This window comes from Pinus tabuliformis, chromosome Q, assembly GCF_031772625.1.
Source record: "Pinus tabuliformis cultivar Carrire ecotype Pingquan chromosome Q, CPIR1, whole genome shotgun sequence".
NCBI lineage: Eukaryota > Viridiplantae > Streptophyta > Pinopsida > Pinales > Pinaceae > Pinus > Pinus tabuliformis.
The window spans coordinates 17,186,635-17,202,509 of record NC_142296.1 but is presented as its reverse complement, the minus strand read 5'-3'; the positions used below and the strand labels follow the sequence as shown (position 1 = coordinate 17,202,509).

Sequence of the window (15,875 nt, the reverse complement as noted above, 5' to 3'; positions counted from 1 at the left end):
TGGCCAAAAATTAATTAAAATCCTAAGCCAAAGATTTAATTAATTATAGGTCCTAGGTAAATTTAAATTTTCCAAAGGCAAAATTTGTGGGTCCTTAAAATTCAAATTTTAAAAGGTCCCAAGACTGAGGTAAATTAATTATTTTGCTAAATTTTAAGCCTTTGGTCCATGGGTTTAAGTCAATGTCAAATTTTTGAGAAATTAACTCAAAATTTTTATTTTTGAGTTAATTAAAATGCATTTAATTGAAAAATTCGAAATTTCCTCAATAATTTAAAATTTCAATGGATGAGATTAAAAGAAATTTGTTCCTCATTAACGTTCAAGATTGCTTTGAAGAGGATCACTCGAACTAGCCGTTGGAAGATTTATCTTTAAATAGGAGGTCATTTGTCAGTTGAAATCATCCGATCTTTGAATCGTGTACTAAGCTCTCAAGCTCTCTTGTATATTTTTTTGAATTAATGTGAAAGTCTTTGGGGTTTCAATGTGATGTAGTGTTCCTCTTCATGAATTTATGGTAACATTGTTTTAATTTCTGCTTAATATTATGTGAAAGATATCAATCAATAGCTCTCTTAGAATAATCTGAATACAAGTATCTTATTCAGTTTGTTGGATCTAGGGTAACATTTTTAATTTTGATTGAAGTCACAGGTATCTCTATTTCTTCATAATTTTATTGTTGTTCTATTTCTCTACTTGATTTGATGGTTGATTTAGTGTTTGCAGAAGATCTCTCAAGTTCTCATTGAGCGTTTGGGGATAGTTCTTGGTTGGACCAACCAACTCTCAACACATTTTCTAAAGAGCCTACTTCATATAAGCCTCAGGATTTATCTAACGATAATCATTTTTTTGCAGGGTGTTTTTGGGCTAGTACCTCTCTAAAATTTCAAAAAATTTTAAATATTTTGTGGAAATTTTGATAGATCTGGCAATTAAGAACCTTAAATTATCAGATCTGGAGCGGAGTTGGTTGACTCATACTCCTCAGATCTAATAGATCTGTAAATTATTTGTATAGATCTATAAATTATTTGTATAGATCTATTATTTACTTGTGTAGATCTGAAATTTTGTAACATAATTTTGAATTTTAACACTTGGGTTTTTTTGGATTTTCTCTATTTTTGTACATATTGGGTATTGGGTTTTTCTCTTTTCATTTGTGCAGGAATAGATCTGAGAAATCAGCCAAGAAAATCTTCAGATCTGAGCTAGATCTAGAACCTAGAGGGCAAGATCTGGGCTCAAAGATTGTTTGCAAGAATAGATCCAAGAAATCAGTCAATTAAATCTTCAGATTTGAAATTTTTCAAGCAGATCACAGGGTTTTGAGACAGATCTAGGCCCTGGAGGGCAATATCTTATCCCAAATCTTTTTACAAGGCCAGCCATTAAAGATTTTGCAATAAATCTGAAGATCTGAAGCAAAATAATTTTTTTCAGAACAAGGGTTTCAAGTTTTGGGGCTCCTAAGCCCAGATCTGCCTTCTCCTAGCCCAACGCTAGTTCTATTGGGCCTAGATTCCCCTTGCTCCATTTCTGATTTGAATATTTGATTTTCTGAAGCTAATCATTGGTGGGTTTTTGCAAAAAATTTGGTAAAAATTTGTGTTTCAGGTATATAAAAATTTTGGACAACTTGGGCAAGTGATCTTCAAGGCCTAGGGCCTAAGGGTTTGATCTCTAAACCATCTTTTTCCTCACTGTTTGCTACAGCAGTCATATACCTTTCTAATAGTGGTGAAAAACACATCTAAGTGGTTTGAAATTAACTAAAAAATTGCTAAATACATTAATAAGTCATTTATGTTTGATGTGTATCAAGAATTTGGCCTAGATCTACATTTTGGGTCACTGTTATCTCTGAATAATTCTGTTTCTGAAGTCTGAAATATAACAGTGGAAAAATTCCATGTGAGTTAGCCTAAAATTAGTTCTTAAGTTGTCTAATACATTAAGGAATTAATTTCTTGAGTTGGACATTCGTCATTAGGCTTATTTCATGTTTTAATTGTTGGTTATAATAAATATATCAGATCTGATATAATTCTGAAGATCACATCATAATAGGCTGAAAAAAAATTATAATTCATGTGGGCAAGTTTGGAAAAATTTCGGTAAATTTTTAGCATAAAGATATCATTGATAGGTCACTGTTTTCATTGTCATATTGCTGCTGTCATAAAGTTTTTCTTACTACTGTCCTAAAAATTAATTTCTAAAAATTAAGTACTCCGTCATGGAATTGTGATAAAATGCATATCCTTTGTTTCATAAAACTGAGTATTTTTTTAGCATCTGTTGATATTAATTGCAAAGAAGTTTTTGTTCTCTTTGAGCTATAACTGTATCAGAAAGATTTGAAATAAGCTTGTGTTCTAATTGTAATATCTTTAGGGGTTTAATTTTGATTTTTCATTTAATAAAGCGAACATTTCATTTGGGTATTGGAATTTTCTGCGACATAAGCATCTTTTCATCCTTGAATCTAATTTCATCTCATCTTCTCATCATCTGGTGCATTTTCATATAAGTTAGTTTTGCATAAACAAAATTTACTTCCAAGCACAAGCTTGGTCGATAGACAAATAGATCTCCATCCGTCTTTTCTTGAGAAGCCTGTTTTAATAGTATTTAAAACAGTGACTTTGCAGTCATCAGAACCAAAGTTCTCTGCAGCGCTGGAGGCACCGGGTATGTTAGAATTTCAGGAGAGGTATCGTTAATCACACCTTAGTGTGCTTCTCCTGATCTTCTCTCTGCCAATTACTACGAAATCAGGCTCAACACAGAAAGGATTGAAGGTTCACATTTAAATAGGCATTTAACTAAAATTAACTAAGATTGTTGCATCTCACATTAGTTTTAGGATCTGCAATTCATATAAAATAGTCATTCATCTAAGCAGCAGTTGCTAATCGATTACTTGGTCTTAATTTCTCTAGTAAGATCTTTGACTCCACAAGGCACTGGTATCAATTGTTTAAAATCTAATCAAATCCTATAAGTCTTGCTAAATCTTAATCAAATACTTGATCGATTCACTGTGTCTCCCAAACTGGCTAGTTCCCAACTAGTTCTTCTTCATTCCACTTTTCCATAGGGTCTACCCCCCTTAGCCTGCTATAGGGAGACAACTTAAACAGAGAGATTGGGGATCAGGGTGATAGCCCCCGATCTAAGCCGTTGTCGTGGTGCCTAGACATTCTGTGCGACAACACTGTCCATAGAACTACCACTGCTAACTGCTGCACTGCAACTCAATTACTGAGAAGTAAGTAACTGATCTCCCAACTCTAACATCGTCGTCAGGCTAGAAACACTCCTGATGCTGAAACTCACTTTGTCACTGACAAGTTCTCCCTTTCTGACTTCTGCGCTGTTGAAACAACTCCATGCATCTCACATTGTTGCACACCTCTCTGTGCCATCTTGCACTAGTGCAACACTCCCGTGCTTCTCGCACTGCTGCCTCACGCTGTCCTGGGAATCTTGCACTGTAGCTCCCTCTGTCGCTCCATCCGCATCTGTCTCTACTAACATCCGCCAGTACTGCTACTCCTCTTCGGGGCTCCCATAGCAAGGTCTAATCCAAGAGGCTGGGTACCTCGAGGATCCTGCCCCTCATCGCCTGTAGTTCGTCTGACTACAGCTCGATGTCTCCTCACTTTCGCTCAAGTGGTGGGTGCACTCATGACACAGCCATCGTCTGTCTCCACTTCCTTCTCTGCCCTTGCTGGCGCAACCTTGGTCTCGGAGGCCTCTCCCTTGCTCTTCTTCCTTGGACACTGGGTCGCATAATGACCCAGCTCCCCACAGTGGAAGCATTTGACCTTGGAGAGGTCCTTCTTCTTTCGTTTCTCCTACTTTCCCTCAGATGCTAGGGCAGCATCCACCTCCTCCTCCTTCTTGATTCTGATCCTCTTGCCATTGCTTCCCACCTTGCTCAGCCTTTTGATCTCCTCTTGGCGAAGAGCAGCCCACATTTCTTCCCAATCTGGAAGGTCGCCCTACGCAGTATGCTCTGGACAAACACCTCCTAGTCTTCTAAGACTGCGTTCAAGGTTGTTCTCACCATCAATTCTTGATCCGGCGTGGCCCCTATGGAAGTCAACTGATCTCGGATCTCCTTCAATCAACCGAGGAAGGGGTCGATTTGTTCTCCCTTCTGCATCTGGTATGATCATAGCGGATTTTCTTGTAACATCCTTCTCTGCACAGAAGTATGCTGGTACAATTTCTTTAGGGCCTCCCACATCTCATTTGTTGTGTCCTTTTCGGCAATATGTGGTACTACATGGTCCTTGACCCCGTCAAGAATGATGCACGTGGCCTCGCTGTTGCCTCCTTGTACTTGTCGTTATCAGCTGGATCAATTGGGATAGCTATCGTCCTCAAGGCGAAGTGCTCGACACGATTCCTGTCTAGAACGGATAAGTTTCTGACCTTCCAGACCACGAAGTTTGAGGCTCCGTCCAGTCTGTCCTAGTCTCTTACCCCGTTCACTGCCATCTCACTGCTCCTCTACTTCCCTCCTGGAAGTTCTTGGTGTGACTCCCTCTGAGCCTCGATTTCCCTCCTGGAAACCCTTATGCCAATGTCGAGATGCCCCCACTCCGATCGTTAGTGCAGCTGCACCACTGATCCGGATTTCTTGGCTAGAAATCCTCGGTAGCAACTCCATCCTCCTTGGCTTTACCCTGTTAGTTACTGTTTTGAGTACAATACCCCACCAGCTCCACTCTGCAACTTACCCACAGCCTCCAAAACCCCAACAAACTGAAGGTTAGAGCTCCTATGCTCTGCGCAATCCCGGCACCGGCAAATCAACCTCCTTAGCCAACTGCGTCAATCTCCTGGCCTCTGTGTGGCTCTGCGTGAGCCTGTCTTTGTCTCCCTCAGCCTCTGCGCTCCCTCTTCTTGGCTCAAACTTGATGATACAGGCACTGTGTCACCCCTTCCTTGCTGCTTCTCTGCTAGGAACAACTTTTGTCACTCGGGATAGCTATTTTCTGTTGTTGCTGCTCTGCTTGGCTGATGTCCTCAGTTCTCCTGTGATCTGCAACCATGCTCTGATACCGTGTTGGAATCTCTAAGTCTAACTCGCTAGAAACCCTTCATGTACTTTTTGATTTATTCCTACCTACTTGTTCTATTAATTAACAAGTTATTTGCATGTAAATACCAGAAATAAATACAAGTACATGCTCAACGCATTATAGATCATCAACTGAAGGAAACAGAAACAAGAACACAAGTGACACTGTTGTTTTTGGACTAATGTCCCCGAAAAAACCCAATGCGGGAAAACTGGTGCAACTATCTGAGGGTTTGATTTATTAAGCAGTTTTAGAATACAATCTAGGTGCCAATTCCAGCTCACCCAACAAAGAAAAATCTCAACAGTAGTACATCTCTACTTGGAAGCAGATATTTCGGCTGAAACCTCGAATAAACACTCTGGCAGCTCCACAGCTCCAATCTACTCCACGAAACCCCACCATCAACCTCTAGGGACTGCGTCAGCTCTGTCTGGCCCAGCATTAGCCCAGCATCACTCTGGCTTGGCCTGCGTTATCCTCTAGAGGCACTGCGTCAGTCCTTTGGCCCTCTGTGTCACTCACACTGGCCGTCTGAGGCACTACGCAACTCTCGTCTGGCTCTGCGTGGCTAGTTTTGAACCCTTGGTTGTTGCTACATCCCTCTCTTCGATTACTTCACTGATCCTCCCGGTGCTATCTCTGCCTCTCTACTTCTGTATTCACTACCCCTCAGCTGCAACTCAAATCACTCTCTCAACTTTCTCAGCAAACCCAACTCCAGAAAGTCGAAATCTTGATCTCTTGGTGTGTTCTCCAAGTGACCCTCAAGCCTCCTCTTATACTTTTCTCGTTGACAAATCAACAGTTGAGATTAAGTCCCTAATCAACGGGTAAGATTAGATTTGGCTTGATCCATGACTTTTGGACCATTCTAAGACAGTTTTATATTAATTCACATTAATATTTTATTTTCCTAAGTTTAGACTTAGGGACTCCATTGAAAATATTAATTATTTTAATATCTCCCAAACTGTTTAGATTCTGCCCAAACCCTTTCTGGGTATTGGAAATCTCATGTGCCTTAGCCTCTCCACCAATTTTCGTGGCTAGAGCACATCCGATGCTACCCCAATCAACATCAAAATACAAAAAAAGTTAAAAAATGTAAACTTTAAGCACAAAAAAGAAACTAATGACAATTCCAATCCTTATAAGTTATAAAAACCACAATATATGCAATAATTCATAACATCATCTCATATCTATAAAAGTACAACATTACATATTCGATTTTTGTAAGCAAAAATTTTTGATATTGAATAAGAAAAGGACTCATGATTCCATAATTAAAATAAAAAATGTCGGCAAGTTCAAAATTCAAATACATATGTCTTAAATGATAAATTATTGTCTCATAACAACTTTGAGTCTCATCACTCATGGATGACTACGTGTACAATAAGCCCTCGTGGAGCTAGTGCTAACCTCGGAAGGCTGAAGCAACTACGAGGCAGGTGTATTTGGAGTCTCCATTTGAAATGGAAAACTAGAGAGGTCCTCACCCTCTTCATCAAGCCAACTCAAATCAGGGAACTCCTCCTCCACAACTTAATCAGACTCTAAATCAATAGTATCCAATAAAATTGGATCTGTATCCTTTGGTTGCACTTGTTTTGTGAGCATTCAAAGGTTGTATTAGATGAAAACCACTCATAGAAATTAGCCAAACACTCAAATGACAAGTGAATGACAAATGGAAGGGAGAGAGGTGCTTATAAAGCATTTTCTTGCCTCCAATTTCCCTTTCCCTCCACCTCATTTCCAAAAAAGAAAAGAAAATTAAAAAAAAAAAATTCCTTTTGAGGGTCTACCAATCTTATAAGGGTCCGATGTGGGTCTTATAGAAAACCCGCGAGTCTTATATAGGCAGTCGGGTTTAATAAAATACCCGTCGAGTCTGGGTCTTAAGCGCGGGTTTTATGCGGGGCCCGGGTTGCTATAGAACCTGCCAAGACCCACAAGTACTCGCGGGTCTTATAAGGGAGCAGGACCACACAACCTAAATCGGGGTTTCCCGTGAAATACCATCCCTGAAACCAAATGGCCAATAAAAGAAATCCCACAGGACTAGAATCCAAGGTTAATTCCTAAAACGGGTCTAGGGGACAGAAGCACAGAACTAGCCCATTCTTTCCGCCGAATCCCCCCATTTATCCATGCCCAGAAGTGTCCATGATAAGCAAACTACAATACTCAATTTCAAAATGACAAGGCATACCTTTAGATTTGGGAGGCTCACATTCAAACATACGATCATGCAGACGGGCAAGGGACCACATGGCTGGTTCAGGTGGTGGAGAAATGGCACAATGAGCTAGCTGATGGCTGCAAGGGGTTGTTGGCTGTCGGCTGAGGACCATCTTGGAGAAAGATTTTCTCCTAGGGATCTTACCCACAAAATGTTGGGTAATAGGACCCTCGCTGATTTAATCCCGATCATAATTATCACAACATTCAGTAATAGAATGTTAAATAGGAAAACCTACAAGAATATCATTCTCAAACCATGCATTCTCCACTTGGATATAAATATCAAGTTTAAACAACTCCCAAGAGTCAATAATATCAACAGTAAGCATATTTCGTTAGGTGAATTGACAAGTGAATAGAAGCTAAAAGGGTGGATTCATGGCTGTACCAAATCTGTTGTCTAAAGTGATTTTGAGATCTGTTATATGTTAGGGATTGTGCCCTTAGGGATGGAAATATAGGTATATTTTCTTGGGCTGACTTATTTATTTGATTGGACAAAGGTGGAGTATATGATGTTGTAATTTAATTTCAGATTCATCCTTAAGGTTGAAAAGTTCACAAGAAATAGATCTCAGAATTGTCAAGTATTAAGGTGAAATTTTTGAATTTCTCTTAGGCACAAATTCTCAAAATTTCCACATAAGTGTGATCTATTTACATCAAAATCACAAATTTCCTGCTCCTAATTCAACAAGATCCATTATTGTCCCTACACAAAACGATATCAGGAGCATCCCTATTGGGGGTGCACTCACTCCAGATTCTCTTTCTCGGGCAAAGCACCTATAGGGAAAACTTTCTCAGGCAAATATCTTTGGGAGCTCCTAGGGGTTGTGCTTCCAAATGAAGTGTTTTCAAGTTTTGCTAAACCACGCTTGTTAGCCACTCCTACCCCTTTCACCCCTCTGGCCATTCCAACCCCATTCCCTTCATGTTCTCACTGTGCTCCCTCCATTTTTTGGACACTCCATGACACATGTTCATGTTCCTGTCATACTCCCTCCATGGTCCCTGTATGCTCCAAGAATTGTGAAAATTCTATTGCAGTTACTGGTTATTAATCTTCTATCTTTGCAAATTATTTGTCTTCTGGAAAATTAATTCACGACAAATACTGAAAATAACACAACTGCAATTTCACAAATAAATAATCACAGGAATTGAGAAAATACAAACACAAAATTTGACACTGGTATTTTTGGACAAATTGTCCCTGGAAAAACCCCAAAGGGAAAACCAATTTTGTAGATGAGGGATTTTTATTATTCTTCAGCAATTGAGAATTACATAAACTGCTTGTCGTTTACTGGCAAAGCTCCAACAAATTTTTCTTCACTTTTGCAAGCTGACTCGAACCCCTGGAAGCAACTCGGCCCCTCTAAATCAATTCAGCCTCTCTTTGTGACCCTGAATCAATCCAATTGGTCCATTCCTGGCAAATAACTCGACCTCTCTAGAAACTCACACTGACTGGGGAAAATAACTCGGACTCCATTGGAATTTCAGCCTTCACTGGAAAACTCGACTTCTCCTATGCAAATCGATCTCCCTCTGTTGTTGAGAATTTGGAAATCACTGTGAAAAAATCTTCTTCGGCAAATCAATGACAATCTCTATTGATCCTTGTTGTTGGTGTCTCCCACGCTGTCACTGTGCCCTTGTTATCACTGCAAATCTATTCTCCCTCTTCAAATGATCTCCAATGGTCACATTGATCTTCTCTTATAATCTATCGTTGACGAGTCAACAACCACGATCCAACTCCAATCGATGGCTAAGATCATATCAAATTCTAAAAATAACTTTTTTAGAGGCCTCTGGAGCAAAGTTGATTTGTCTTAATTAATCTTGATTAATTAAGCCATTTGCCTAAGTTAGAAAAATAATTATAACTAGCTAATTAATTTAATTAAGACAATTTCACTAGGGAACTTTTTCTGGGTATTGGAGATAATAAATCCTCGTGTTCCTTAGTCTCATAAACACCATCTGAGACTAGAACACATGTTTGACCTACAAAAATTAACAAGAGTATCTAACACTGAAATAAAGCCAAAATTAATTTTCCTTTTAATTTGGCCAATGAAAAGTCCATGGGGAGGCTCCATGGGTTAGGGTAAAGACAACCCCACGGGGAGGCTCCATGGTTTAGAGTAAAGACAACCGTGCAAAATAAACCTTTTCCATCACTTTCTTCATTCATCTCTAAGTTGGGTTCTTTGGTTTGGTGTGGGCAGCTTGGTCTTCTTTCTGGTTTTTGAGGAAGACAACTTTAAGAGAGCTTGGAAGAGAGTTAGAAGGCTGCTACAGCCATGTTCTATCTCTGCTAATGGTTACTGAGTTGAAGAGGGAAGCCAAATGGCCATTCTTTGGAGTTTTTTTGTTTTTCTTTGTGTTCGTAGAAGTTAGTACATGGATTTGCTCTCTTCTCCTAGTTTTTCCCATTCCTTCTTCTCCCTCATTTTACTGCAGGTTTTTAAGCTAAATTTAAAGAAATGTTGTTCTTCATGTGATGTATGCTTCTGCTTTTCATTCTCATGGTGTTGGGGGAGAATAGGCATGAGAAGGAAGAGGAACTCGTTGGTTATGTTGGTGGATAGCCTATTTATTTCCATAAATTCATATTCTACTTCCTATTATATGATTATGGTTTAAAAATCTGCCAGTTTGCAAGTGCTAAATAGTTGATGCTTGAATGATAATCGTTAATACACTGTGGATGGCATTTCTGACTTTATAACAATAAAGTATTCATCTATAAGAAGCACAAATATGCATTTTTTTCATATTTTTTTCAACCAGTTTGGCATTCTGCATATATTTTTTCACATATGTATTATAAATATATAAAAATGCTCCCAAGGCACTTCACTACTGGGGTGTTTTGGGAAATGGTGCTCCAAATGCTCCTGCCCCTGCCCCTGCAACTGCTCCCACTTTGCTTTGCACTTAGGCATCCTTTCCCTACACAACAATTTTTTATGCAAGTAAAAATCTATATACGTGAGCTATATTGTATGTAAGCTCATAACTGTAATAATGTTTTAGTTCTAGGTCTTTGCGGTATCGTATTTCAATGATTGTAATCAATCACTATTATGTAATAAAAGGAATAAAAAATGTTTAGTGATTAATTAAAATTAGTCATGCTACATAAAGGCGTAGTTACCCCTTTAATTTTAACATAGGTTTTAAGTACAGTTGCAGTCCTCTCTTTTGTATAAACAGGATTCTCTCCCCTCTTTATCACCATTGGATGCTTTTTATATTGAATGGATTCTGCTTGTATCCTTCCTCAAGGATAATTGTATGGCAAAAGCCCTACCTTAAGGTTAATTTTGTTATTGGAGGTCATCACTATCTCATTTTTCATCAAGCTCAATGTTTTTTTGTGAATGTTTCCTTTCCCATCTTGATGTTTGTAAATTTTGTCAAAGTGAATCATAGAAATAGTTCGCATTGACATTTCAGGGATGCTACAGTCATTGTCCTTGATAATATTTTAGTGAGTGAATCTTACCTTATCATGGAAGTTTGACACTACAGAGAAAATCAGGATAAATTCTATATGCTGGCTAAAGAATTTTAATCTATAGTGTTACTTTACAGGAAGTTATAAATCAAACTAGAGTGTTATATAACAAGTTTCTTTTTTTCCTTTCAGTGGGAAATTAAAGCTCATACTTGTTTCATGAAGGACCATGCATTTGTCTACACACGTTTGATTTCAGGGTATGTTTTCTAATTTAAATTTGATGCCTTGACCATATAATTCATTGTCTTAATGTGAATGTTATGTTCAATCAATTCATACTCGTGAGTCATTTTAGGGGAATCCCAAAATATTCCCACTTGATGCCTAAAACTTAATAAACACGTCTGACATGAGCATATTATCTCAGTTTGTCCATCCATGACAGTTTATTACTTATCATCTATCAAATTGGAAATAATGTATTAATTAAAAGGAAATCTATGTTAACAAATCTGTAAATTGCCTTAGATGTTGGAGTTACAGCCCAATGGTACATTTATTGTTATCAAGAATTTATTGCTGGTTCGAAATATAAATTAATATTGGCAATATCGGAGACATATTGTAAATTATTGGAAATTATCGGGAAACTTGTTGAAAGTTCTAAGTCTAACCCATTAGAAATTTTCCTGCACTATCTGGTTTATTTCGCCTACTTGTTTAATTACTGAACAAGTTATTTAACCAGATAAATACTGAAATAAACACAATGCAGTCTCAACCATCTACAAATCATCAACTGAAAGAAATAGACAAACACACAAGGGACACGTTATTTTTGGACAATCGTCCCCGGAAAAACCCAACTTGGGAAAACCAGTGCAGCAGTTCTGAGGGTTTTATTATTAAGAAGTTTTTCTTGAGTACAACTGGGTGCCAAACTGGCTCACCCGATAGAGAAAATAATATGGCAGGAATATCTCTCTTCGGAAGCAAATATTCTGAAAGTCTGCTCCACGAAACTCTCTCCAATGGCTCTCTGGGGCACTGTGTCAACCCTCCTAGCCTCTGCGTCTGCCTAAAACCCTATGCATTAGCCCTCTGAGGCTCTGTGCAGCCTCTCTGGCCCTTTGCATCACTTCTGCAGCCTCTTCGTCACTCACGCAGGTCTTCTGGCTCTCTACGCAGTCACTGCTAGCCTCTGCGTGGCTCCTGCTGGCTTTGCGTCTGCCTCTCTGCCTTTGCGTTGGTCTTCTGGCACTATCTCTGCCTCTCTGTTATACACTCATTATCCCTCGCTACAACTCTGATCACTGGTTCGATTTCTCTTAGCAAACACCGCTCTAGAAAATCGAACTGACTGATCTCTTTGGTGTGTCTCCAACTAACCTTCAACCCTCCTCTTATACTTTTTATGTTGAGTCTTCAACTGATTCGGATTTAAATAGGAACGCAACAAATTACAGAAATAACCATAAACACAGAGATGCAGCAGAAATAATACTTCATTTCATCACTGTAAAATACTGAAATATGCTTACAAACAAGCAAATGGAAATAAACCAGCTAGGGCAATGGTAGCTTATCTCTGAGAAGAGATGTGGCGGCTACATGCCTCTGAACTGTGTTATAATGAGGCTCAAAGACCTATTTATTGTTGAGAAACAATGGACAACCCTAAACATCCAAAACCCTAACCCTAGAAGATGAAACGCCAAACTGTGGGCCCCATTTTGGGTAAATTGGTACATCAACTTCCCGGGGTCGTAACTTTGGCACCCAATCTCCATTTGATGTGTACAACTATAACTTTGGGAAGAGCAACATCGGTCCATGGACCCATCTTGCTCCCAAATTTCCCAAAAAACGTCATTTAGGGCCTCAAAACGGCTCTGGAAGTTCAGGGCCTGAAAAACTGTTAAAAATAGTAAATTGTGCTACAATTACGGAAACTGAAAAGCTGAAAGAGACAGTTGTGAAGGTCCAAGTGGGATAGGTGGGTGGCCACCAACATCCACTTGGATCATTCCTCCCCCCTTAGGAAGCAATGGTCCCCATTGCGTTGAGCTCTTCCATCTGCTGAACTTGGTCCCTGGTGAGCTGTTATGCAATCTTTGTTGTGTCCAGTAATGGTGGGAAGCATGGTTGATGAAGGTCCTCATTGAACGCTCGGTGCAGGCGAAGGAATGGGGGAATTCTGTGCTCCAGAGCATTATTTCCCACAACCTTGGTAATGGTGTAAGGACCATGCCGGAGTGGTCAGAGCTTTTGATGGGCTCTTGTAAGGCATTCTTTCTGCAGATGCAACCAGACTTTGTTGCCCACCTGAAGCTTGTGTGGTACCCCTATGGGTGAGGAGAAGCTGTTCCTTTGTTTTTTCATGACTGTATCTCTCTGTTGTTGCTGTTGCGTGGAGGAATCCTTCACGGGAGTCATGGATGTGGCTACGATCTTCCCCTTACTTTGGGAACAAACCAGACAGAAAATGAATTTCCTAGTCTGGGAGACGATCTTGCTGCATTTCTTAGCAGAGATTAAAGAGGTGGCAGTAGGTGGGGCTACCTCTGGTATCTTGTATAATGAATTACACAAAGAAATAATGACAGCGCGAGGCCTTGACTCATACACAGCATGTCGCCTCCACAAGTATGGCTGGCCTAATAATACATCACAAACATCCAGAGGTGCAACATCACACAATACCTCGTCTATGAAGGGTTTGATGCTGTAGGGAAGGCGGCACTGTTGGCGAACTCGGAGATCTCGTCCTTCGTGAAGCCACCCGATACTGTACGGCTGCGGGTGTGGTGTAGTCGGTAGGCCCAACCGCTTCACGACCTCTGCTGAAATGAGGTTCTTTTGGCTCCCACTATCAACAATGAATTGCAACAATGAACCCTTCACCCACATTTGTGAGTGGAAAAGTCGCTCCCCCTCCTCTGGATCTTTAGGCTCATTCTTCTAGATCTTGGCGATGGCAACAGTGGCGCTGGGCTCCGCATCAATGATCTACTTCCCTTTGCCATTCCCCTTGTCGGGTTCTGACTCAGGGTCAGAACATGTATTTGAAGCCTTCAACTCGGCCACCAGCGACTGCTTGGTCCGACACTCACTTGTGTTGTGAGTGGGGCTCTTATGGAACTCACACCACTTTCCTGTGTCCTTCTTCGACTTCGTGGTGTTGTTCTTTTCTTGCGGCTTTGACGGGCTATCTTGGGTCACCCCACCTTGGCTTTGTCCTTTGGTCTTCGGATTCGCAGATCCAAAGTCTCGCTTCTTCTGTTTAAACTTCTGCTCGATTTTTACAGCGTATCGGTACGCTATGCCGAGCGAGGAGCTGTTCAAGAACTCCATTTCTTCCTGGATGTATCTGTGTAGGCAGTCACAATATTGGAGTACTAGATGCAGCTCCGAATCTTTGATACCCAACTGTGTGCGAAGGGTGTGAAAAATGTTTGTGAACTCTGACACATCTTGGTCCCTTCCCTGCCACAGCGTGGTCCACTTTATGTATTTGTCCTTTTAGCTTTTGACAGGGTAACACTGCTCCTTGATGGCATCCCGGAATGAATTCCAAGTGGGTACGGCTGAAAATAATGAGCCCGTACTTTCATCCTTCTACTCGGAATAGGTTTCCCACCAGTCCTTGACGTGGGGGGCTGCTTTGAGAAGAGCGAAAACAATCTTTTCCCGACTCAAAAATTCATGAACAGAAAAATACCCTTCTAGCAGATTTAACCATTTATCTACGGCATCTGCATCTATCTGACCCTCGAAGATGGGGATTTCAAAATTAACTTGTACCTTAAAGGGCGTGGCGTTTCCAGAGTAGATGCTAGAAGCCAATGCGTCGCCTCTGGGTAGCCGCTGAAGGATCTGAACAAAGTTGTCCATCATCGCGTTCCTTTGTTGCTCAAGGGCTTCTTCAAGCAAGATTTTGATAGGATATTCTGCCCCCTCGTCTTTCTTTTCATCCGCCATGGGAGGTCATCAAGATTTTCGAGGCTGGTCTTGCAAAGGTTCGACCAGTTCAAGCCCTAACTCCTTATATCCCGACCGCGTTGGGGACATGCAAAGAAAAACAGAGAAAAAACAACCTCACTCTGATACCACTGATCCAAATTTAAACAAGAATGCAACAAATTACAGAGATAACCATAAACACAGAGATGCAACGGAAATAATACTTCATTTCATTAATATAAAATACTGAAATATGCTTACAAACAGCGAATGGAAACAAATCAGCTAGGGTGATGGTAGCTTATCTCTGAGAAGAGATGTGGCGGCTACATGCCTCTGAACTGTGTTACAATGAGGCTCGAAGGCCTATTTATTGTTGAGAAACAATGGAAAACCCTAAACATCCAAAAACCTAACCCTAGAAAATGAAACACCAAACTGTGGGCCCCGTTTTGGGTAAATTGGTACATCAACTTCCCAAGGTCGTAACTTTGGCACCCGATCTCCGTTTGATGCGTACAATAGCTCATTAGAAAAATCTATCCAAGAACTATAACTTTGGGGAGAGGACCCATGTTGCTCCCAGATTTCCCAGATTTCCCAAAAAACATCGTTTAGGGCCTCAAAACGGCTCCGGAAGTTCAGAACCCGAAAAACTGCTAAAAATAGTAAATTTTGCTACAATTATGGAAACTGAAAAGTTGAAAGAGACAATTGTGAGGGTCCAACTGGGATAGGTGGGTGGCCACCAACATCCAACTGGATCATCAACAGCCGAGATTACATCTATAATCAACGACTAAGATTATATTTGGCTTGATCCATGTCATTTAGAACCTTTTAACCGAGTTTTATATTAATACCCATTAATATTTTTATTTTCTCAAGTTTAGACTTAGGAACCCATTAAAAATATTAATTATTTTAATATCTCTTTAACCGGGTAGAATTTCCCCAAACCATTTCTGGGTCTTGGAAATCTCATGTGCTTTAGCCTCTCCACCAATTTTCATGGCTAGAGCACATCCGATGCTACCCCAAATAAACAAAAATTAAAAATTACAAAAATAATC

General features: G+C 40.1%; 1 protein-coding gene across 3 annotated transcripts in view; it reads left to right on the top strand.

The window, feature by feature from the left end:
* MLO4 (Seven transmembrane MLO family protein) overlaps positions 1-15,875 on the top strand; it is a 457,964-nt gene that overhangs the window by 418,653 nt on the left and 23,436 nt on the right. The window contains exon 13 of one of the 3 annotated variants that reach the window (XM_089383763.1): positions 11,029-11,096. The exons of the other annotated variants lie outside the window; for them this stretch is intronic. Within the exon in view, the coding sequence (XP_089239889.1) occupies positions 11,029-11,096 (68 nt within the window). The remainder of the gene's footprint in view (positions 1-11,028; positions 11,097-15,875) is intronic. 3 annotated transcript variants of the gene reach the window in all.